This window comes from Tetrao urogallus (genome assembly GCF_951394365.1).
Source record: "Tetrao urogallus genome assembly, chromosome: 18".
Lineage (NCBI taxonomy): Eukaryota > Metazoa > Chordata > Aves > Galliformes > Phasianidae > Tetrao > Tetrao urogallus.
In genome coordinates this window covers 5,563,913-5,587,738 of record NC_136831.1, presented here as the reverse complement: position 1 = coordinate 5,587,738, position 23,826 = coordinate 5,563,913, and the positions used below count along the sequence as shown (strand labels likewise).

The 23,826-nt window shown below is 63.5% G+C and overlaps 3 protein-coding genes across 3 annotated transcripts; all 3 read right to left on the bottom strand.

Moving 5' to 3' along the window:
* Positions 1–471: 471 nt before the first annotated feature.
* On the bottom strand, positions 472–7,827 carry USP36 (ubiquitin specific peptidase 36; the record flags this gene model as incomplete). The annotated part of the gene is made up of 17 exons (XM_079544266.1): positions 472–603; positions 686–801; positions 890–1,045; positions 1,285–1,433; positions 1,540–1,983; positions 2,371–2,474; positions 2,919–3,494; positions 3,650–3,779; positions 3,929–4,029; positions 4,175–4,315; positions 4,584–4,695; positions 5,329–5,411; positions 5,488–5,558; positions 5,967–6,034; positions 6,414–6,516; positions 6,711–6,821; positions 7,287–7,827. 17 exons carry the CDS (start codon positions 7,825–7,827, stop codon positions 472–474), a joined length of 3,138 nt encoding a protein of 1,045 aa, XP_079400392.1.
* Positions 7,828–9,675: 1,848 nt separating this feature from the next.
* TIMP2 (TIMP metallopeptidase inhibitor 2) lies at positions 9,676–16,564 on the bottom strand (the record flags this gene model as incomplete). The annotated part of the gene is made up of 5 exons (XM_079544159.1): positions 9,676–9,873; positions 9,972–10,096; positions 10,192–10,300; positions 10,371–10,471; positions 16,435–16,564. 5 exons carry the CDS (start codon positions 16,562–16,564, stop codon positions 9,676–9,678), a joined length of 663 nt encoding a protein of 220 aa, XP_079400285.1.
* Positions 16,565–19,579: 3,015 nt separating this feature from the next.
* CANT1 (calcium activated nucleotidase 1) lies at positions 19,580–21,312 on the bottom strand (the record flags this gene model as incomplete). Its single annotated transcript, XM_079544372.1, has 3 exons — positions 19,580–19,950; positions 20,287–20,490; positions 20,694–21,312. 3 exons carry the CDS (start codon positions 21,310–21,312, stop codon positions 19,580–19,582), a joined length of 1,194 nt encoding a protein of 397 aa, XP_079400498.1.
* Between the last annotated feature and the right edge of the window lie 2,514 nt (positions 21,313–23,826).

The following is a 23,826-nucleotide window of genomic DNA, read 5'->3' as shown; positions in this document are numbered from 1 at the left end:
CAGAGGTGATGGAGTTGCAGCGGTGGGGGGGGCAGCCCCCCAGGCTGGCTGATACAGCAGCACTGGAAGGCAAGGGACCACAGCCCTGCCTGGGCTCTGCTGGTCCTAGGGAGCTCCAGCAGTGATTTGGGACAGAGAGCAGCCCACACCTCCGGGGGGGGGGCAGAAGCAGCAGCACAGGGCCCGGCAGCATTTTGGCCCCTGCAGGGCAGAGCAGAGTGAAGCAGCCACATCCCTGCTCCTAGGGGAACTCAGGGAATGTGAGTGCATTTCCACAAGGCTGCATCCTTGGCAGGGATCCTTCAGCCCCCCCCATCAGGCACCTTAGCGAGGGTGCAGCAGCAGCTCTGAGGAAGCACGGCTCCTTCTCCAGCCCCAGTGCTGCAGGGTGCAGATTCCACCTGAGAGACAAGGCGTGGTGTTAGCACCCCAAAGGGCCAGCTGCCCCCATTGCCCCCTGGCTCACTCACCTCACAGCCGGTAGCTCAAGCTGGCCACCTTGGCAGGATGTGTCACCGACCAGAAGTTGCGCTTGCTCTGCAGCTGCTGGAAAGGATTGAAGTGTCTCCTCCGCTCACGCTTCAGCTTTTTAACCTTTTTCACCTACGCAGAGAGAGGAGGAATGCACCCAGGTCAAGGCACAGCCCACCACCCTGCACTTGTCAGGATGCAGCTCAGCACCCACCTTCCCTCGGTCGAACTCCTCATCCCACTCATCAATGACGGTCTCGCTCCGGGCCCACGCTGCATCCCGCATGGCATCGCGGCTGACGGCTGACACCTCACCCTCCCAGGTCAGGACTGTGAAATGCCAATATCAGCATTGCACTGCAGGGCTGGGGCAGGGGCGCGTGGCTGCACACCCCCCAGTCGGTACACAGGGCCGTACCTTGCTTGCCATAAGCCTTGTCCAAGGAATTTCTGAGCAGCTCCTCCACTACGCTGCGCTCTGGGCTGCGGGGCTGTGTGCCAGCCCCAGTGCTCGAGGCAGCCGCGCCGTGTTTGCATCCATCTCTGGCCAGGCTGTCCCACGTGCACGCTGCTGCTGTGGGGAAAGCAGGTGAGGAGAGGCCGGAGGGATGTCCCACATCAACCCCATCTCCAACGCAGATTTCACCCCAAGGGACTGTTGGGATTAAGAAGGTCTGAAGCCCGAAGCCCAGATGGATGACACAGATGTTTGAGCAGAGAGAGCCGGGGAGGAATCCTTCCCGAGAAAGACCAAGTCATAAACATGGAGAGGAAGGGCCCTTACCTGGCACAGCAGGCAGCATGGCACCGTACCTGGGGCACTGATGGCAGCTGGCTGCTCTGAGGTCACGTTGCCTAGACTTTCCCTCTGCTTGCACTTCCGATGCTCACTCTCTCCCTCGCTGGGCTCAGGATTCTGCTGCTGCTTTGTCCACAAGGGCTCTGTGTCAGCCCTCCCAGAGCTAGGGAAGCCAGCAGACATTAGAACTGGGCAATAGACTCAGTGGGTTGGTCCCCCCAGCCTCACCTGCCTGTGGGTTGGTCCCCCCAGCATCCCTGGAGCCTCACCTGCCCAAGGGTTGTGCCCCAGAGGAGCATTCCTCAGTCTCCTGTAGCCTTCTCTTCCTCTTCTTCTTTTTGAGGGGGGAGATGGGCTCCATGCTGGGAGAACCACTGGGGCCCCGCTCCTCCCTGCCTGTGCCAGTCGTCTCCTTCCCTGGGATAGAGCCCTCTGGAGCAATGTTCCTCCTCTTCCTCGGGGGGCTGCAGCCTTCATTACAGCCATTCACAGCCATAACATGCGAGCTGCCTCCCGCTTTGGATTGCTGCTGCTTTCGCTGCTTCTTTTTGGTGGACGTAGGGCCGGGTCCACGCTCCCCGCTGAGGGTGGGATGGTGCTGAGAGGGGTGGGCCCCATTGGTCAGGGGGGAGGCTGGGAGCCAGGGGGCTGCGCTGGGAGCGAAGCTGAAGGCTGGTGTGTCAGGGCTGGGCTGGGGGAGAGCGGAGGGCAGCCTGCAGGACAGGAACAGAGGCTGAAACAAGCCAAAAGCCGGACTGACAGCAGGAACCTCCCTTTCCCTCTCCATCCAGGATGCAGGAGCTCAGCCCTCACCTGGCTCCATCCCAGACACAAGCCAAAAAAGCACAACCAGGCCCTGCTCCAAGAGCTGCACGCACTGCCCATGGGTGCTGCTACAGCACAGGCACAGCAGAGACCTGGACCAAGAGCCAGACCTGCCCAGAGCCTCCTGCTGCCAGGAGATGCTAATGCACAGCCAGTGCCAACAGTCAGAGCAATGGCTGCAGAACCTGGGCTGAGTCCTGCATTGTCTCAGCCTGGCAAGTATCAGTTCCAGGGCTGCTGCCGTGCAGGAGGCTGGGGATCCCTGTCCTGCTTACCTGGGCCTGCTGCAAGGCCAGGGCTGGGCAATGGCCGTGGCGAAGGCGAGGCCAGCAGGCTGCACACGGCCGTCACTTCCGCTCGCCCTCCGTGGGATGCTGCCCTGCAGTTATCGACATAAATAAAAACTTGGTGGTCTAACAGAAAGGGTTCCGTGAGCCAAGAGGAGGAAAATAAAAAGGGGAGCCCAGAGAAAGGGGAGGGGGAACAGACACAGAGGGGGAAAGGGAAGTGGGGGGGTAGAAGAAGAATCAGAAGTGTTCTCAGTTAGAAGCACAAAGGAAAAAAAAAAGGAAGGAAGGAAATTTAAAGCATGGAAAGCACAGCGCACAGCCACTGGCAGGAGCAGCCCGCAGCTCTCCAGCTGCAGCAGCACCGCCACCAGTTCCCTGCACCCACCATGGGGATGCAAAACCCACCCCAAGTAGCCGGGCCTGGCCCCATACAGCTCACCCAGCCCGGGGGTTCTCCCAGCCCGGCTCTGTGAGCACCACCCCTGGCCCTCCCCGGATTGCACCCGCTGACACGGAGCAGCACATGAGCTCACCTTCTTGGCAGACAGTGCCAGCTTCTTGGCTGGGGGTGGCGATGTGGTGCTGCCCAGCTCCAGTGCAGCGGATTTCAGCTTCATCAGCCTGGAGCCCTCGGGGAGATCCGTGCCACAGTCTGTGTCCTGAGAGGGGTCGAGGCCGCCTGCCCCGCTCTTGGCCTTTGGGGCCGCTTTGGCTGCGTCCCCCGCTGCGGTGTGCGCAGGGCTGGGGGCTGCGCTGCTGCAGGAGCTGCGCTGTGGGGTGCCAGGGCTGGGCAAGGTGGGGGTCTGCATGCTGTCCCCGGGGCTCTGCTGGGGTGGATCTGCAGTGCTGGAGCCACATGGGCCCGGAGATGCTTTCGGTGCCGGAGGCTGCTGTAGGGACGGCGTTTTCTTGGGCCTTTGGGCTGTGTCATCACTCGGTGTCACCTGGGTGGCTCTGAGGGGCAGTTTGGGTGATGGGGACCCGGTGGGTGGCTTTGGTGGTGCAGAGCCATTGGACAGCTTTGGCCCTGCACCCAGCGAGCTGCGGGCCACCGGCACCCCAATCTCCTCTGGCCCTGACAGCTTTCTGCCCGGCAGCACCTCGGGGCTCTAGGCAAGGAGAAATAACGAGGGTCAGCAAAGGGAGGCCCTGGGGACGGAACCACGCTGCCTGCACTCCCCAGGCTGCTGTGGGGACCATAGGCACACCCAGACCCCTCCCACAGAGCGCTGCCCACTGCCCCCACAACCCTCCTCAGCCTCACCCGGCCCAGAAGCGGTGATGGCAGAGGCCCGTTGGTTGTGGTTCTCTTGGTCTGATCAGAAACAACAGGTGAGTGGCTGGGAGTGGCTTTGGCAATGGGCCCCTCCGAGCCCTTCCTGGGGCCAGGGATCCTGGGGGAAGCAGAGTGCATGTCAGCCAGGAGGGCTGCAGAACGTGAACCCTGTGGCATTCGTGCCCTTGTGCCAAGCACACAGACTGATGCTGCCAGCCTCAGAACGCACAGGAGCTGCTGAAGGGCAGGGGGCACAGGATACCTCACCTCAGGTAAAACAGCACGTAGGCCTGCTGATTGAGGACCACCTTGATGTTGCTGCAGTGCACGAGGGAGTCATTCATCTGGTACCACTGCCCGTTGCTGGCCTAGGAGCAGAGCTTGGGGTCAGGCCCTGCCCAGAGCAGCACCAGCACCCCCTGCAACATGGCATCGTGCTCCAAACTCCTTGACATGCACCCGCTGAGCAGCCTTCCCACACCACAGGACCCCACAGGTGCCCCCAGGGCTCACCTTCACATAGCAGTAGTAGTGTCCTGCATGGCAGCTGTACCCCGAGTGCACCAGCACTGCATAGAGCCCATACATGACTGGATCGCCATTGTTCTGAGACATGTAGGGGCGGATGTTCAGGAACTCAGGGTATCCCACGTCCTGTGCAGAAAGGATGTCTCAGGGGTCTTTCTCGCTACAGCAAGAGCAGCTCCAACCATCCTATGATCCCTCTCCATAGAGAGCACCCAGCTCTCCCCTGGCTGAGGCTGCAGTGAGGAAGTTGCTGGGAAGAAGCAAATCCTGCAGCACAGCCCTTGGCCCTGCAGCACGGCTCAGGGAACACTACTGAGCTGTAGCAGACCTTGTGCTGCAACAGGACCCCGTGAGCAAGGGCGCAGCCTCAGCCCTGCACTGCCCAAACTCTCACCTTTGTGATTTTGCCTCCACTGAAGTTAGCAAAACGCTTCAGTGAGAGCGTGAGGACATTGGAGGCTCGATGGATGGTGAAGCGTTTGCTGGCTGGCACCTTCTTTTTGCACCTGCACAGAAGATCTCCAGTTATCCAAGCTGCTCCACACCCAGGTGATTGCCCTCAGCTCAGACACACCTCACGGAATCGATTGCACTGACAGCAGGCATCAGCGTATGGCCACATCTGCTGCTGCCAGGCAGCTGGAGTGGGGCTGGCTCTATCATGGCCACATGTCCCACAGCCCAGCTGGGGCTGCCTCTGTACCGCACTTATCACAGATGGTCTAATCATATCACAGAATCACAAGGTTGGAAACGATCTGCAAGATCATCTAGTCCAACCCCCCTCCCATTCCTATCAGTACCACAAGCTAAACCATATCTTGTAGCTCCTCATCCAGGCACCTCTTGAACACTACCAGGGACGGAGACTCCACCACCTCCCTGGGCAGCCATTCCAGTGCCTGACCACCCTCTGAGAGAAAAAGTTTCTCCTCATGTCCAACCTACACCTCCTCTGGTACAACTTCTGGCCGTTTCCTCAGGTCCTACTATTTGCCTGGGAGAAGAGGCCAGACCCTTTTGCACCACAACCTCCCTTCAGGAAGTTGTACAGTGTAATGAGGTCTCCCCTGAGCCTCCTCTTCTCCAGACTGAACAAACTTGTTTTCCACTACCCCACACCATGGGACCCCACTCACCTGGCACACATGTAGGCATTCTCCCCACTCAGCACATCTGATTTCACAAACAGCTCCAGTGCCCGCACGATGTTTGCGGCTTGCTGCAAGGACAGGGCAGAGCTCAGGGCACGTGTGACCTGTCCACGCTGTACCACAGCACAATGCCCACTGACATACCCTGATCTCCAAGGACACATCCAGGTAGGGGTCATAGGTGTCCGAGACGCTCTTACACACTGAGCACTTCACTGCAAAAGAAGGAGCAGTGAGTGCACCCTGCCACGTCTGCACCTGCACCCTACAGCAGCCGCAGCACTGCCCCTCTCAGGGTTTGGGCTCTGGGATGCCAACACCAGCATTTCTGCTGGGCGCCTGCAGCTTGGCAGGGAGGAAGGCTACTGGCATAGCAATTGTTGCTTAACAGCTGCAAGCACTGGTTCCTTCACTGAGTGACAAAGAGCCAAGGACCTGCAGCCAACAGCTTTCTGTGTTGCCATAAGGGGAGCCAAGACCCACAGGCATGGCGGGAGTGGGAAAGTGCAGCTTTGGGTGATTTACACATGCTTGGCCACCTTCCCAAAAGACTTTTAGCACAGGGCTTCTTGGGGTAACAGCAGCCCACAATCCTGAGGTCACATCCCAGCAGCAGCACTCACCACGGGACCGTAGGTAGCCACCAAAGATCTGGTGAACCAGCGTGGTGGCCTGGGTCTGGCGATCCAGCCTGGAAGAGAAGCGCCACGTGTCACACTGCTTCTCTGCATCACGATGCAAGAGCCACCCCTGAGGGCCACTCCTGTGTCCCCCACACCACAGCCCTGCTCGGCAGACCATGGGGAGGACAGGGAAGATGCAGCGATTCTGCTGCTCTGTAGCTGCTGGTGTCTGAGCTCAGTGGGGCACCAGGCTGTGTGCACCCAATGCCCTCCAAGCACGGCTGCTCCCAGCTGCAGCTCAGAGCCTTGCACTGAAGGTGGAGGCATTGCTGGTGCCCTGAGTCCCAGCACCACGGCAGCACTGTGGTCACATACCAGGCCACAACCCAGGGCTGTATCATGGAGCAGGGATGGCCTCAGTGCCCCCGAACTCAGAGCTGTGTGTACCTGGTGCAGCCGCTCAGGCAGGCCTTCTGCATGGCATCGATGGTGTAACGCAGGAACTCGTGCGCATCCTCCTGGCTGCCAAAGCGGAAGTGCCGGGCAATCTCTGCAGGGAAAAGAGGGATCAAATCCTGTGTACAGCGCCTCTATCTCCCCCCAGAGCCAAACTGTGGGGCAGCCCAATGTGGTCCCGTGGTAGCTCAGCCTCCATGAATCAGCTCTGAGCCATTCGCTGCCAGGACCCGTCCCAGCCTCATGAGTCACAGCAGGAGAGCAGAGCGTGGAAGGACCCATCCTTACTCTTGAGGTCTCGGATGAAGGACAGCGGCTTGATGGCGTTGCCGCTGTTGGCAAAAGCCTGGATCATGTGGTTCTGCATAACGCACATCATGCAGAAGCCTCCCTGGTGACCTGCAGAAGGAGAGAAGAAAGGACGCTGGGGACAAACGCAGTAGAAATGGAGATGGTGCGTGGGAAGGGGAATCCCTGCTCCCACGCAGCACAGCCCTCCCTGTGAGCTCCACGCTACAGCACAGTGCAGCCCAGGGGACAAGGAGAAGCATGTGACACACCAGCTGGCAGTGCCTAGGTCACAGATAACACCGCAGATGAGAACACCCATCTGTAAGGGTGGCACACAGGGCACTGACACCTCCCAGACAAGCCAGCAGGTCTGTCTATAGCGCAGGGCTGTGTGAGCCCTATGAATGGGGCAGCACTCTCCTGGCCACAGGCTGTGAGCCATGCCACCAGGAGCCACCTCAGGCAGCCGGGTTCTGCTCCACACACGGCAGCCACTCACTGGGGGCCAACCCAGCCCAGGGCAGCCTCCCCACACCCACCCAGCCCTACAGCACTGTCCCCCACCCCACTCACAGGCGCGGCTGTGCTCCTTGGACAGCAGGTAGCAGGCGAGCGGCGGCGTGTAGGTGAGGCACTGCAGCGTGGCGTTGAGGAAGCAGGTATTGCCCAGGTTGTGCAGCCCGGCGCCCACCCGCTGCACGCGCTCCCACTTCAAGGAGAGCCGCTCGGCGGGGAACAGCACCTTCTGCGGTGCGGGGACGCCATCCCCGGGACCGTGATCGCCGCCTGAAGGATGGGGGGTGGTGAGCGGCGGGTGGACGGCTTCACAGAGACCCCCATCCCCCACAGCCTGGCACGCACCGTGCTTCCTGCTGGGCCCCTCCGGAGGCGGCGGACGGGGCGCGGCGGGCCCGGCGCTGGCGTTCAACGGTCGGTACTTGCCCCGCAGCAGCTCCAGCTGCCCGGACAGCCCGCGGCTCGCAGGCTCGAACTCGATCCTCTGCAGCAGGACTTTCTTGGCCGAGGCGGCCAAAAGCCGGCCCAGCTCCCCGTCTTCACTCGGCTCCCTGCGGCCCGGCTTCAGCGCCTCCCGCAGCTTCTCCACGATCGGCATCGCGGGGCCGGGCTGGGGGCGGGGGATGAGCGGAGAGCGCCGCGAGGAGCGGCCCGATCCAGCCCCCCAGGCCCGGTCCCCCCCAGCGCAGGCCCACTTCCCCACTTCCCACCGCCCACCCCGCTCGCTGCCACCCGCGACCTTGAGCCCCTCCGCCACCCGCCACGTGCTGCCCCGCCCGGTACCGGCGCTCCGCAGCGACCCGACGCAGAAGAGAGATTCGGTACAGAGATCAAGGGCTCCGAATTCCTCCCGCCCCCCTCAGCCATCCGCCGCACTTCCGGCCCCGGTTCCGGCCCCGGTCCCGTCCCCCCGGCCCGGCCTGGCCCGGCGCGGCCGCACGCACCATCCGGGTCCCGGCCGCGCGCACGTGTCACCGCCTTCAATGGGCGGCAACCGCGCGGCGCCGCCGCCACGGACCGCTTCCGCACCACCCCCTTTTGGAAGGCGGGACCAACGCTAGCCACGCCCCCAATCGGCTGGCCCCGCCTCCCGGTGGGCGTGGCTGCAGAGAGGAGGCGGAGCCGCGGGGTCCGTCAGTGCCTTTATTGTCCGCAGCTCCCCGCAAACATCGCGGGATCAAACACCGCCCCCCCCCCTCCTGCCCCCCCCCCCCCGGCCCCCATCCCGAGCTTTAAATTACGGCAGCACGTTAGATACATCTTACTTTAATACTTATCAAGCAGAGATCTGAAAATAACTATACGTAAACTTTTTGTCTTTTTTTTTTTTTCCTTTTTTTTTTTTTTTTTTTTTTTTTTTTCCTCCTTCTTTTTATACACCACATCGAGCTGCTGGCCCGGAGCGGGGCCACGGCCATAAATTAAAGCAGCTCCGGGGAGTTCTGGGGGACTGGGGGGGGGCCGGGGGCCGGGGCCTGCCCGGGCGCTGCCCCACAGCCCCTCCATGATTCCCCCCGACCCACTGCAGAGCCCCTTTACAAAAATAAGTGCAATTCTAACACCTAACAGGGAAATCAAAACGAAACAAAACGAAACAAAAACCACCAAAAAAACAAACAAACAAAAAAAAATATCACAGCACAGGGAATGATAGAGCTGATGGCAGAACAGTGGGGGTATTAACTCAGAGACAGGCTACCAGCAGAGACAGGAGTAAATGTCACATATGATATAACCATACAGAAGCGAACGGGAGTCCTATATGGGACTGATTAGAGGGTGGGTGGGAATTTTTTTTTTTTTTTTTTTTTTTTTTTCCTTTTTCCGTTTTGTTTTTTCCTTTCTTTCACTTTTTCCTTTAACACGTCAAAGTTGCCCAGACTGGTCCAGCACCACATCGTCACCCTATGGGGACGCAAAGCATGAAAACGTCCCGAGCCGGGGCCGGCCGTGTGTGTGTGTGGGGGGGGAAATGGCTCAGAGAGGGGGGGCGTGGGGTCGGTGTCCCGCAGCCATCCCCCCTGGGGCCAGGGGTGACCCCCATCCCGTCCCTAAGGGCTACAGTGGGCGAGAGCCCCACGCCTTCTGCGGGTGGGAGCAGTCGGTGCCAAGCTGCAGCCACAGCAAGGGATGGGATGGGGACAGCATGGCCCTGGTGCTGGGCAGCTGCAGTTGGGGCCCTGTAGACTGGGGGCAGCTGCTGCTGCTCACCAGCATTCAGCCTGCAGGGAATGGGGCTGCCCTGCCTGCTGCAGGGTGCGCGTGGTGCAGAGTGTGAGCGGTGCAGTGACCCCCCCCCGCCCCACGCACACATGGCAGCTCCGTGCCCTGCGGCCCCTCGGGGCTGTGTGGGTTTTCATGCTGTCTCCAGGCCCCGATGTTGGTGTGGACCAGTCTAACATCTCGCTGGGCTTTTCTACTGGCTACTGGAATGCACTCGCTTGGCTTAGGGGTCCTCGATGTCGAGAAACTCCTGCTTCGGGGGGGCCATGCCGCGGTACCAGGCGCATGAGCCGTCGCTCCTCTTGATGCAGGCGTAGTGCTTGGCCTGCCGCCCGCCCACGATCTTCTCCATCGCCCAATCTGTCCAGAGGCACTCATCCGAGGAGGAGACGAAGCACGGGATGGAGAGGCAGCGTGAGATCTGCGCAGGGCAGAGGTGGTCAGTGCCCATCCTGCATCCCCCCCCCCAACCCACCCACAGGGATGCCCCAGGTGCAGGTCCTGGCTCGGGGCACTCACCTTGCACTCGCAGCCCATCTGGTACCGCTGGTTGAGGCTCTTCTTCTGGGTAGGGCTCAGTGAGTCCCAGGTGGCAACCAGGTCACACAGCGTGATGTGCATCTTGCCATCGCCCTCGGATTTACCTGGGGAGAGGCAGCACAGAGCTGCTCACACACCCACACCAGGGGGCTGCTGGAGTCCAACCCCCCCTCAGACGTGGGTCAGTGCCCACTCCTACCTGCAATCAGGTACTCCTTCTTGCCTCCTGTGTCCAGAGGCTGCCCGCACACTGCTGTGGACGGCGCCGTGTAGATGAACTCGATGTCCTTATCGGGGCCCTTAAACATCTGAGGACAGAGCACAGGTGTGAGCAGCACCTCCCACCTCCCTGCCCACCCCATGATGCCTGCCCTGTACCTTGATCTGCTTCACTTCGTACTGGATTCGCTTGATGGGGTTCCCATAAATGTCGTTCCCTGAATCCACTTCCTTTGCAGAGACGGCCTTTGCTCGGATCACTGCAGGAGAAGGGCATGGAGATGGGCAGGTGCTGGGGCCATGAGCACAGCCCCCCCAGCTCCAGCTCTGCCCCATCTGGTAGCCCAGCCCTCAGGAAAGTGTCCCTCACACAGAGGGATAGCATAGCCACCCCCCACCAACAGCACCCTGGGAGCACTATTTGTCCACCACCATTAATTAATCCATGTCCCAGCCTAGTGCCTGCGTGGCCCAGCACAACGGAGAGACCCGTGGGCATTGGGAGCTCACTGCAGCTTCACCTCCAGGTGTAGAAGGAGGAAGGAGCCCCCAGCAACCAACACAGGGCCGACCCATCCGGTGCCCACTGCCTTTGCACCATACAGTCACAGAGGTGTCCGGCCACAGCTCCCTGCCAGCCACTGGCTACTGGCACATGGACCCCCCACATCATGCAAGCACAAAAACTGCATCCTCCCTGGGCTGCTTCCTGCCCTCGCAGCCTGCAAAAATAACCCAGGCAGCTGCAGGAGAACCCTGAAGCCTGGGGCAGTGAGAAAACCTGGCAAGGTGAGGGGTTGGGTGAGCTCACTGCAGCAGCATGGCCACAGGCCCCACAGCTCTCTGCTCTGCAGCCACGTGGAGCTGCTCTCCGTGCACACTGTTCCCCTGGGGATGCAGCCCGGGGTGCTGGCCAGACCCTGTGTAAAACGTGGCTCCGTCTGCACAGCAGCACCCAGTCAGGAGAACAGGGGATGGAAGCACTGCATCCCACCTGCAGCATGGGGGGACGTGAGCCCGGTTGGTGAGGTGGGCACAGGCAGAGCACACGTGTAGGCACTGCCCACCCACTGCTGCAGCGACACTGCCAGAGGTGCACAGCAGGGACACACAGCTCTGCCCTGGCACAGACAAACCTGTACACACTGCTTTGCCCCCAGCACCACAGCAAGGGATGAGGCCACAGTGCCCCAGAGCCAGGGCGAGCAGAGGGCAGGGAGCTGTGCCATGGGAAGGTCTCTGTGTCACCCCTCCAGCGCAGCACAAGGACACAGAGCCACACGTGAGCGCCCGGCACGTGGCACTGACCTCAGTGGTGGGAGGCTCACCCTGACCCACAGCTGCACAGGTCACAGCCACCCCTGTGCCCAGAGCTGGGAATGGCAGTCGTGTCCCCACAGAGAGGTGCTGGGGTGCAGTGGAGACGTGTGCAGGGCCCCGTTGCCCGCTGTCACCTGGCGCAGCACAGAGCTGATCCGGTTGCGCTCTATAAATACGGCGGGGCGAGCGGTGGGCACACAGTGCAGCTGTTTGGGCTGAAGGTCAGCGGTGGCACTGCACCACGTGGGCACCCATCAGCGCTGACTCAGTTTTCTCTGGAAAGGAGAAGAGGATGGGGAAGGGATCGAGGCAGGCAGGTCGGGGCCCGGTGCCCGCAGCCGTGCCAAAGCTGCCACCCACCCACAGTGGAGATGAGCCCCAACTGGGGCAGCTCAGCCCCTGCTCCCTGTGCCACCATGGGTGGGGATTGACGGAGCCCCGCAGCTCTGTTCTGTGCCACGATGAAGGCGCACACACCCGAAGAGCCGAGCGCTGCCCGCGGTGCAGTGCAGGCGTGGGGGACGGCTGCTGGTTCAGTGGGCTCCAGCCGTTTCCATTCACGTGCTGATGAATCACTTGACAAAAATGCAGCCCAATTCTAGGCGGATTTGTTCTGAACAGTGCGGCTTTGTGGAGGGGACGGCTGCGCTGTGCTTTCCCCGCCAAGACCCCAGCAGCGCAGCCAAGCTCTTCAGCAGGCCAGAAACCAGAGCAGGGAGAGGGAGGGACGCAGGGGGACGCCCAGGTGGGGACACGCGGGTGGAGGTGCCCCCGAGGTGACGGCAGCACATGCTGTGGGTGCTCTGGGAGCGGCCCCCGGGCCTCCCCAAGTCTCTGTGGAGCTCAAAGAACCAACCCGGAGGCTCCCGCATATCCCCAAGCACAGCGTGACACTGGCGCGTCCCTCACCACCCCATCACCATCTGCCAAAGCCCTTCCTCAGCACGGGCAGGAATTGCGGTGTCTGCCTTTAACTCGCCACTCTGCACAAAAGCTGCTGCATAAGCACAGCTGAGCTGTGCCCTCAGAGCGCCCCGGCCCCTGCCTGCTGGCTGCCCCCCACCCGCTGCCCTGGGGCGCTCAGGGCTGGGAGCCAAGTGACCACGATAACGCGGCGCTGACCTCACGGCGCTGACTCAGCACAGCCCGCAGTTTCAGCACAGCGGGAGCAAGCCCTGGGATGGAGAGGGGCTGCTTGGCCGCCTGCAGCCCCACAGCGCAGCTCTGCACGGGCTCCTTCCCATGCCCCAGCCCCATGCATAACAGCAGCACGCAGCAGGGCAAATCACAGGATGTTGAGCGCCGTTGCACGCACAAGCACCTGCCTGGCACAGAGCGAGGGCACCCAGTGCCTGCACCCCACACCCCAGCCCACACTGCAGCAGCCTCCCCCAGCCCAGCAGTGGGCTCCATCTCTGCAGTGATCAGCCCTCGCTGCCCACAAACCCCCCAGGAACGTGCCGGCACGCGCGCAGTGGGTGTTCGCCGGGAGCCGGTGGGCAATGGCAGCTTTCCACGCTGACCAGGCTGGGCTGGACGTGGCCCAAGCCCCTCAGCAGGGCCTGCAAGGCACAGGACATCCCTTGGCACTGTGGTCCCCGTGCAACACGCAGTGAGGAATGGTCCTGTGCAAGGACACATCCAACCCGGCACGGCTCTGCCCTGTGTGTGACTGCTTGTGACAAAAGAAGGATTGCGGGCATAGGGTGGCATCCATCAGCACAAAACATCCACTGAGGCAATGCAGAAGATGCAGCAGCCTCAGGTGTCCTCAGCACCTCAGTTCCCAAGGACTCCCCTCCCAGCCTGACACATTGCAAGCGGAGCCCCTTCCCAGGACGTCCCACCCCAAGCCCCAGCGCGCGGCCCCCGCCTGTGGCTGCCTGGGAAGCATCAGTGCCCACAGAGCACGGGAAGCGTTCCCGGGCTGAATGGCCGAGGAACAAAGCTCCCTTCTCGGGGCTGCTGGCAGCTATGGGAGCACAGGGGCTGGGTGCCAGTGCCAGCAATGCCCGCTGCCACCCAGCCCCATTGTGGGCACAGCCCCAGGATCACCCTGGCACGGCGCAGCACCAACAGAGGCAGAACACGGCAAGATGTCCCCAGGATGGACTTCACCACCCCAGCTCCTCCAAGTCCCAGCACTGGGCACCTGCCTGAGCCCCCGGAGCACAGCAGGGCACTGCCACTCGACCATGAGGTCAGGGAGCTTTGGGCACGCAAAGGCTGTGGGAGCACTTGAGCATGGAGGCGCAGCGGTGGCTGTGCTCCCCTCGCAATCACAGCTCCTGAGGGCACACATGGGGATCAGCCCAGCCCCAGCAGCCCCACAGGGCTGTGCCTGCAGGAGGAAGTGCCCGCGCCAGGCCCCGCTCATCCCCAGCCTGCGCGGCTGCTCCGAGCGCAGCACTCCCCATCGCGGCGTGCGTCATCCTGGCCTCTGACGGAGTGGGATGGGGCCCAATCAGCAGCGGCCCTGAGCAGTCAGCCCACAGCCCTGCTGCATCGGCTGCACGGTGGGCAGGCACCGGCACTGAGAGCAGCAGGGCGGCCCGGGGGCTGGCAGCCCCCCCACGCGCTCGGGGTACAGCAGGGTGCACCAGGTGCCACCCGAAGAGAGAGGTCTCACCTCTGCCCCATAACCACCTCCTTTCCCCAGGCCCTGCCCGGTCACCACCAGCCCTTGCTGCTCAGCCCATCCTAAGGCAGCATGGCTTGGAACTGCTGAGATTGGCACAGTGCTGCCAGGGCCTGGATCCAAGGGTCACCCATCCCCGGTACCAAACACCCACCCTACAGCTGTCCCGTCACCCTCGGCACTGCCAAACACAGCTGCTGGGGACTTCACTGCTGCACAGCCAAAGACACAGCCCAAGTATCACCTCCCTCATCCTCTGCATCTCCATGCTACAGACAGGAAGCAAAGCAGGAGATGGTCTGCCACTGCAGCCACAGCCCAGCCACATCCCTGCCAGGGGGCTGAGCAGCATGGGCAGAGCAAACCCCAGCAGCCGCACAGGGACTCTGCCACCTCACACACATAAACCCAGAGAGCCCTCAAGTCCTCTAGAAAACTGCTGTCCGTCTCCCAGGCCAGAAAGCATGAGCAGAGAGGCTGGATCATCAGCCCCAAGGCCACCAGCTGCGGTGATGTGACCCCCAGCCCCGCAGCCCAAGTCAGAGCCACACCTCGCCTTACTATGGCACTGCCTGTGAGCATGGCCCTGGGCTCCAACCCCACTCTGGATCACAGAATGGTGCCTCACCAGTGGCTGCCGGGTGTGAGCAAAGGCACACGGGCCCTGGTGGGGCACTGGCAGATGTGGGTGCACAGAAGGACCCATGTAGCAGCAGCAGCCTGGCCCCAGGGCAGCCAGCAGCAGGAGAGGAGCAGCCCTGGCACAGTAAGCGGCAGCGGCTCCCAGGCCCAGGCTGGCTCTGTGCTGGGGAGGAGCTGGCCGTGAGCCTCCCAGCACAGAAGGAAGACAAGAAGGGAGCCAAAGGGCAGGGATCAGAGGCAGGAGGACAGGCTCCTGTTGCATAGGAGGCTGAGTTCCTGCCAGCATCAAATCCTGCTGCCAGCCAGCACCCAGCACCGTCCCCAGCTGGGGTCAGAGCAGACAAATCCCATCCACATCATCTGTGAGGGAGACACGGGCTGGAGCTGGGGGTGACGGCACAGGGGACAGCAGAGCCAGGACCGGGCTGCCTGCGAGCTGACACCTGTTGGGCAGCCACAACCAGCCCCCGCTTCGCCCTTCCTGGGGACTGCTGAGACAGCCGGGAATGCCGAGACAGCAGTGACTCAGCAGCTGAGTCACGGGTGAGCCGGCACCCCAGGATGGCAGTGTGAGTCACAAGTGGCCCGGAAGGATGACCCTGACGTGAGTGTGATGGAGGCTGAGCCTCGCTGCGGGCGATCTGCTGCTCTGGGGTCACCGGCTCGGCAGCAGCTCTGGAAATTCAGCGCTCCATTTTGTGCGGGCACCTCTCCATCCCCAGTGCACCTCATGATGTTCTGAGCTGTATGGGCCTGGCAGCAATGGGGCACTGCGGGATTTACCCTCACCGTCACAAGTGGGGTCTGCAAAGGGAGAGGGGGGGGACTGGGGTCTGCCAGCACATCCTGGATCCGGAGCAGGGGATGGGGCAGGGCACGGGCTGCATAAGTGCTTGGGAATGTTACCTCTCCAGCTGGGCCTGGGAACGGCCCCGCCAAGGAGGGCGGCAGGAACTGGGGCCGGTCTGTTTGTTTAATATGCTAAAATTTAATAAGGGCATTATTCATCGAAAGAGGAATCCAGATCCCGGCGCTGCCAAGCCCTCCCTTTCAGCAGCATCCAAGCCGAACAAAGTGGGACGGGGGAAAGGAAATGCCTGGAAATAAGGAACAGACGGGAGGTGACCGAGCCCGGCGCTGCTCTGGGCCGGCTGCTGGCTGAGCGCTCCAGGCCGTTGCCTACGGCAAAGCGCCGCTTTGTGAGCGGAACCGGAGCGCTCCGCTCCCCCGGGGCCGTCAGCTCCCCGCGCTGCCACGTACCGTCCCGCTCCCACCCGACGTGCCGCGGCCGAGCCCAACGCCGTGGGACGCAGGGGAGGAACCGCGCTCCGTGCCCGGCCCCGGGGCACGGCGATGGGCCGCGAGAGGCGGGCACACACCGGGCGGGCACACACCGCTCCCGGCCGCCGCCACACCGCCACACCCCCGGGTCCCGCACACGTGCAGGTGCTGCTCGGCCGGGCCCGGTGCGGCAGCCCCGTCCGTCCGTCCGTCCGTCCGTTCGACCCGCCGCCCCGCGCCAACTTTCCGCCCGCCGCCCCCACCGCGAAGTTTGCGCGGCGCTGCCCCGCGTCGGGGGGCTGTGCGGGGCCGGGCGGAGCCCCGCGGGGACAAAGCGCTCACCTACGTCGGCGTTGCAGAAGGCCTGCTGCGGGTGGATGGGCGAGCAGCTGCAGGCGTCGGCCGGGCGGGCCCTGCCGAGCAGCAGCACCGCCAGCCAGGCCAGCAGGCTGGGCAGCGCGGCCCCGGGCATCGTGCGGCTGCGGCTCAGCGACGCGCCCCAAAAAGCCTCATCCACCGCCGGCCCGGCCGAGCCGCTCAGCCCCCGATCCGCCGCCGGAAAGTTTGGGTCCGCCGCCGCGGCCCCCCGAGCGGCTTTGCGGGCGCTGCTGCAGCCGCCGCTCTCCGCTGCCTTCTATGGAGGTGTTTTCTTCCCCTGGCTGCCGCTAAGCCTCGCTTTTTAATGTGCTCCGGGGATTCGCTGCTCCTCCTCTGCATGGCACGGGGCCAGCCCGGCTCTGCTCCCGCCCCTCGCAGGATCCGGCTCCGCGCCGAGCTCGGCCCCCCGGCCCGGCCCGGCCCCGCCCGCGCATCCCGGCCCGGCCTCGGCCCCTCCGCCGTTTGTCCCGGCCGGGGCTTCGGAGCGGACGGCGCGGGGCGGCGCCGGGACCGGGCGGATTCCGCTCCGGTCGTTGGGCGGCGGCACGGGACCAGGGCCCGGCTCACAGCGCTGGCACCCGGCCCGCGCCGAGCGGAGCGGTAAATTGCAGGGAGGGCCGCATTATGTCTGTGCCCAAGCATTTCCTCTCCTTCCTGCTCCTCCAGCTCATCTCCTCCTGCTGCCCGTGCCGCCTCCCCCCCCCCCCGTGCCCCCTCCCTTCCGCCCCCCGCCCCGCTTCCCCCGCTCCCCCTCGGCCGCTCGCGGGACTCTGCATCTCTGTATCTCTGCGATGCGCCGCTGCCCTCGGGTCTCTCCCTCGTGCCCGCAGCACGCCTCCAAAATCTGCCCATCCAGTCCTGCGATGCTGCCGGTATCTCTGTACCTGTCGCACAGCTGCAGCTCTGCATTGCCACCATCCCAGCGAGGGCAGCCCCAGCTCTATCTCTGTGCAGGGGCACGCAGCGTCTGGGCGCAGCTGAGCCGGGCGCTGCAGGTGTGCTGGCAGGGACAGCAGTGCTGCAGCGATGCCAGCTGCTCCTGAGCCACAGAGCTGCCCTGCTCACATCTGGGGGAAGTGTCAGAGCTTTTGCACTTTAGGATGAATAGAAATAACTGAAACGCTGAGCCCGGTCCAAGCCCTGCGTGAGCCTGCAGGGAGTGTGGGAGGTGAGCACACAACCATGGCAGGGTGGTGGCATGAAAGATGGCAATGGGCTCTGGGCAAATACTGTGGCAGTGGACACTCTCTCCAAGTGCTCAGTGGGGCTGGGGGAGCACAGGGATGCTGCAGCCCGGCCCTGGTTGTGCCATGTGGCCCCAGCAGCCACCCAGTACCTGGGGTTTGGCAGCCTGGAGAGTGAAGAAGGATCTTGGAATGAGGGCTGGGGTGGAGAGGACACAACACAAGGGCCCGCTGCCTGTGGGATGAGGAGGGATAGGTGCTGTAGAGCCACTGTCTCCAGACTGGGCAGAGCATGGTGCAGGTGAGGAGAGAGGAGCATGACAGCAGCTGACGTGGGCAGGGAGCAGCAGCGGTCCGAGCTCAGCAGAACGAGGCCAAGCACCGGGGTCAGGGCTGTGCTGCGGGGCAGACAAATGTGTGTGCTCAGGGCACAGTGCCCTGCAGTGAGTCATTGTTGTTGGGACTAAGCGGAAACACATGTCCAGCTGCGTGCGCTCCTTCCACAGAGCTCCAGAGATGCTGGACACTAAAACAGGGGCAGAGAAGGGGGATGGGAGAGGGCAGCCCCACTGAGCTCACAGCAGGTCCCAGCCCATCACAGCGAGACCCCCCCAAAACAGGGCCATTGCTCCCCGAGCACCACCAGACCTGATCAGTGCTGGGGCAGGCAGAGGTGGACCAGGGGGGCTGATGCCAATGGACCCCTCAGCCCAGCCCCAGCCCTCCGAAGCCCAGCTCTGAGCTGCCCCCAGTGCCTGGAGCTACTGGGTGGCCGCTCAGCAATGAACTGAGCCAAAGGCCACTGCCTGCAGCCCTCTGCCCAAGCGGTGCTGGGAGCACTGAGGGCAACGCAGCGTGGTTTGCAAGAAGAAAGGTTGCACCCTGCACCACTGCAGGGAGCAGCCAGGCAGGTTCTGATGTGTTTGTCCCCTCACAGCCCTGCACTCGGTCTGCACAGCAGGCAGGATGACGTGACTCTGCACAGGATGGTGGCTGTGAGGCCTCCACCTGCCTTGGTGAGCCAGGCTGGGAGCAGAGGGTACGCAGTATCTCCCAAGGGACTCTCCCCGTGAGGCCTTCCCATGAACACAATGACCAAGCAGACAGTTACTGACACATTTGCTGCACCATTTATGCAAAAGGGGAAGGAAAAACAGCTAACACAGTGAGAAACATCCTGATGAAATCCCCCACAGCTGTGATGTCTCAGCTCGCCCTGACCTGGCTGCCACCCTGCTGTGGTCATGGCCCCTGTGAACACCCTGACCCCGAGAGAGCCAGAAACAGGGTGGGACCTGACCTGTGCCCCCCTCAAACACACTCCTCTCCTGAGGATATTTGTCTCACACACATACCCTGTGTGCTCCTGTAAAGTGCTGGGGACACCGAGCAGAGCCTCTCCTCCTGTGAGTGTGGAGGGGCCCCAGGGCCCAGGTCAGAGCCCATCCCCAGAAAGGTGAGGAGAGGCTCCACAGCTGCAGCACCACAGCTGCAGGGATGTGAGGACAGTGCCCTGGGCACCAGGCTGGCACAGGGGCAGAGGAGCTGAGCTCCCTCCTTGGTTGCAGATCCAGAGCGTGGCTGTCATCAGAGCCAATGACTCCCTGCAGAGACTCTGGACACCAACACCTGCAGTGCAGCGAAACTTCACTGCCTTGACTGCTTCAGCAGCTGAGCCTGGGCTGGTGGCAGGGAGCAACACCCTGTGGTGGCAGTCCTTTGCCACCAGGTGCCACTGCCGAAACACTCGCGCCACTCAGGCTGCAGCAAAGCCAGTGCTTTACACGGGACGCCAACTACAGAGCTTGGAGTGCTTCACGCGTCCCTGGATCGGGAGGCACGCTGTGTGCTCCTTGTTCTGAGCACACCAACAGGGCCCAGCCCACGCCCTCCCATCCTCCCTCACCCCTCTGGTTTCTAGTCTGTTAAATAAACTCAATGCCCTCATATTTCACGCTCCCAATCCAGGTTTCAGGCAGGAGGAAGCGCCCATCCAGCGTGAAGGCCATGATGTAACTGGCAATCCTGCCATTGTCCTCCTCCGATTTCAGTGCCACGATGATCTGATCATCTGTGTCCGGGATGAACTTGAAGGAGGAGAAGCCGTGAGTGGGAACCACCTCACCCACACGTCCCACTGTGATGTCCCCAAAGTCCTGGCTGGAGCTGAGCAGCAGGTTGGTGCCACACCGCTCATCTGCCTTCTCGTTGTAACGCTCGTGGCTGGCGCGGCGCGGCAGGAAGAACCAGCGCTGCAGCGTGTCGCTCCAGGAGGCCGACTCGTGGATCAGGTAACCTGCAGCAGGGAGCAGGGTCTGTCAGTGTAGGGCACCCAGGATCCTGCCACGCTGCAGGGACATCCCCCTACACCAACACCAACCATCCTCGCTTCAAAAGATGCTGCAGCAGAGGATAGACATGTGAAGGCCAAAGCTGTGAATGGTTCCACCTCTTCCTGCCCAGTGCCAGCCCCTTTCCGCCCCCCAGAGCAGGGCAGGGGCATCCCTGGCCCAGGGGAAACAGCTGCTGGATGCGACTCCAGCCATGCCATCCTCCAGAAACTGGTCCCACCAACTGAGAGGAGAGCCCGGGCAGGGCAAGGGGCATGCAGCAACGAGAGGGAGCTCCATACCTGGGGGTCGGATCCCAGCCGCAGCCCGCAGTGCGTTGTAATTCATCACCCAGTTCTCGTGGCTCACATCGCCCTTGTAGCCAATAACCTTCACCCACTCGGGGTTCTCATTCACCACCTCACCCGTGGTGGTGGTCCACTCCTTGCCCAGGCCCCCCACGTACAGGTGTTCATCTTTCACCGCCAGCCACTCTGCCTTGAAGCCTGCAGTGGAAAGAGCAGCATGAGCCGTGCCAAGGCTCGGCCACACATGGACGTCAGGGTACTCTACAGCCCCCCAGCACCATGCAGCACAGCTCAGCACTGCACCCTCAAACCCTGCAGAATGACAAAAAGGTGCAAAGAGACAAAGTCTCCCTGCCCTGTGTGTGTAGGTCAGGCAGTGAGCAGGGCGTTACGGGGCTCACCTTTCCCCACAGTGCCATCCCCATCCGAGAGAATCACCCAGGGCACCGCTTTGTTGCCCTCGATCTGGTAGACCACCCCAGTCCGGTCATCCACGGAGTACAGCTTCCCATTGAAGACAACCAGCTCCGAGAGCTCCATGCCCCGGCCCTTTTCCGCCAGATGGGACTGCAGCACGTTCTCCTCTTTATCCCACTCCACCGTCACACTGTCCCCGCTGGCCGACAGCACCAGATAACCCTTCTTCAGGTAACTGAACCAGGTGTGCTCCTCAGAGCCCCGGGACTGAGTGTCCAGGTCTGCAATGACCCCGATGCGGTAGCGCACGCCCTCGGGGTTCCTTTGGGGTGGGGACAGTGGATAGGTGTCATTGTAGCGATCCTCCACCTGCAGCCGAAAGTGCCGGGCGTGCGGGTTGGGCAAGATGGGCCGTGCTGGCGGGGAGCGGTGCAGGCAGAAGAGCAGCAGCACGAAGCCCACGCAGGCAGAGGACAGCACGATGGCCCTCCAGCGCAGGCGGAAGCGGGGGTCGGCACCTTTGGTCATGGACGCGAGGACGGGCAGGCTACCCACGCTGATCCGCAGCGGGCTCATAGACTCATGGCAGGGCGACACGGGCATCAGCCTGCGGGCGAGGAGAGCCTGGCAGCGAGGAAAGAGCAGGTGAGAGCTGGAGCGCAGCGCTGTGCTTGGGGATGACAGCAAGGCACGGCCTCACGGTGAAGCAGTGGCCCTCAAAGGGCTGCTTTGCTGCAGGAGCCTTTCTGTCACGTTCAGCCCCTCATCTTCCCCATCGACCCCAGACCAAAGCGAACCCCAGGCTGTGTGCTGGGCATCCTCACAGCAGCATCCTCACCCACGGAGGAGAAGAGCACCAGCACTGCATGCAGTGATTACCAGCACAGCCCTCACCTCCGGCGTGTGGAGCTGTGCTGATGAGCGTGCCCTGCTCCTGCGGGGACAGCAGGGACACGTGGCAGCCCCGCCCTAGCAGGATGCTGACACCTGACCAGGAAGTGCAGCGCGGGGTGCACAGCCGGGCCTACAGCCACAAACACAGCCTGCCCCAAGACCGGAACCCTACGATGCGGCAGCCGCCGCCGACCCGGTCCGCCCCGGTCCCATCCACCCCCGGGCAAAGCTGCGCTGCCCCGCCGTGCCCATCGCAGGGACGCACCGCGTGCCCCACACACCCTGCCCGGCTCTGGGGACACCGGGGACCCCCCGGTCCAGGCCGCGCCCACGCCGCAGGGCCGGGCGGCGCTCCCGCGGCCCCTCAATGCCCTTTCAGGCGGCCCCGGGGCGCGGACAGAGGCGGCATTGAGCGCGGTGCCGGTCCGTGGCATCGCACGGGGCACTGCGGGCCCGGCGGCTCCGCGTCCCACCCCGGCGGCCGCCGCCCGCGCCCCGACCCGCCGCAGCCTCAGAGACCACGGCCCCGCGCGTTGCCCGCGGGCGGCGTTTCCCCGTCGCCGATCCAGGAGCCGCTGCCCCGAACAGCAGCGTTCGGTACCCCGCCGCCACGCACCGCTCCCGGGCAGCCGTCACACCACACACCGCAGCCGCCTCGCCCCCGGCCGCGCCGCCCCTCGGCCCCTCGCTCACCGCGCCGCCGCCCGAGCGCAGCCGCCGCTTCCCCCGCCGCCGACAGCCGCCGCCTACAGCTCCCGGCAGCCCCCGCGCTCCGCTACGGCAGCCGACAGCGACCAAAACAGCGCGGGGCGCGCAGAGCAGCGGCGAGAACTACAGTTCCCAGCAGCCCCCGCGCTCCGCGGCCGCTCTCATTGCGCGGCGTCGCGGGGGTGAAGCGTGCCGTGTGGCCCGGCCGGGAGCGGAGCGCGATAGGAGCCGCGGGGCGGCTGCGCTGCGAGCCAGCGCGGGGGGGGCGAGAGGGGCTGAGTGGGACACGCGGCCCAGCCCCATTGAGGCCGTGGCAGCGGATGAGACAGAGGGAGCGGTGCTCGGAGCATGGCGTGGGCACAGCCCGGGGCTGCCCGGCATTGGCCCCGTATCCCCGGGACCCCTTTTGGAACGGCCGCCCCACGGAGCCCGTTCCCCAGGCCGTGCTGTGCTGTGCGGGGACAAACCCCGCTGTCCAACACAGACGTGGTGGCAAATCGCCCAACACCGTGCTCAAGGCGCATCCCTGCTCAGGGCTCCACGGGGTGCTGTGCATAGGGCAGGGCCGTGGCTCCATGCCGTGGGACAGCCGCAGCCCCCAGGCGCTGCCCTCCACGCTGCCTCTCGCATCTGGAGCTGCTTTTTGGCACAGACACCCACGTTCCCTGGTGCTGGCAGGCGCAGGGAGCACACATGGTTAACGCCGTCCGCCTGCGCTGGGCCCACATCTGGCAGTGGGAGGGCTGCGCCGTGCTCGTCCCGCTGCTTCGCTCTCCTCCTTTGCTTTCCAGAAGTGCATTTCCGCCCGGCCATAGGAGGAGACGAGGCTGTCACAGGGGCAGGCTCTGCCCCACGCCGAGGGGTCTGGCAGCGCGGCACCAAGCAATGCCCCAGAGCAGCAAAGGCGGTACGGGGAGAGAGCGGCCCTGCCCCAGAGGTAGGTGTGGGGCAGGGCTGGGGGTCAGTCACCTGCAGACACAGGGATGAGCGCTGTTGTGTGCGCATCTGTGCGTGCCGTAGGGCTCTGCGGCATCGCTGCTGGCCCTGGGGGCCCAGTCCCACCCTCGCTCTGGATAGTCAGGCTTGCACTCTGTCCCGCCTGCAGGAGGACGGTGGGGACTGTGGGGCTGAAGCCTCGCCTGTTGTTGGAGGGGCACAGCTCAACCTGCAGCAGCACCGGGGGGGGCAGGCACTGGGAGGGAATTGGCGCTGAAGCTCCAGCTCTGAGCCCTGTGACCAAAACACCCCGTGACCACGTCAAATCCAGCGCCGGGCCAACCCGGTGCAGCTCTGCAGGGACTGGTGGCTGCAGGTGGGAGCACAACTTCTCATGGTGCTGCTGGGCGCTGTGGGAGCTGGAGGGTTGCGACCTCTCTGTCAGCCTTTGGCTGCTCCATACTGCTCCCACCCTGCTGCCTGCTGGGTCTGGGCTGCTCCTGATCTGCAGACAGCTCCACAGATGTCCCAGCTGCTGTGGCAAAAGGCCGGGGGGCTTATCTCCAGCTGCAGCTCAAA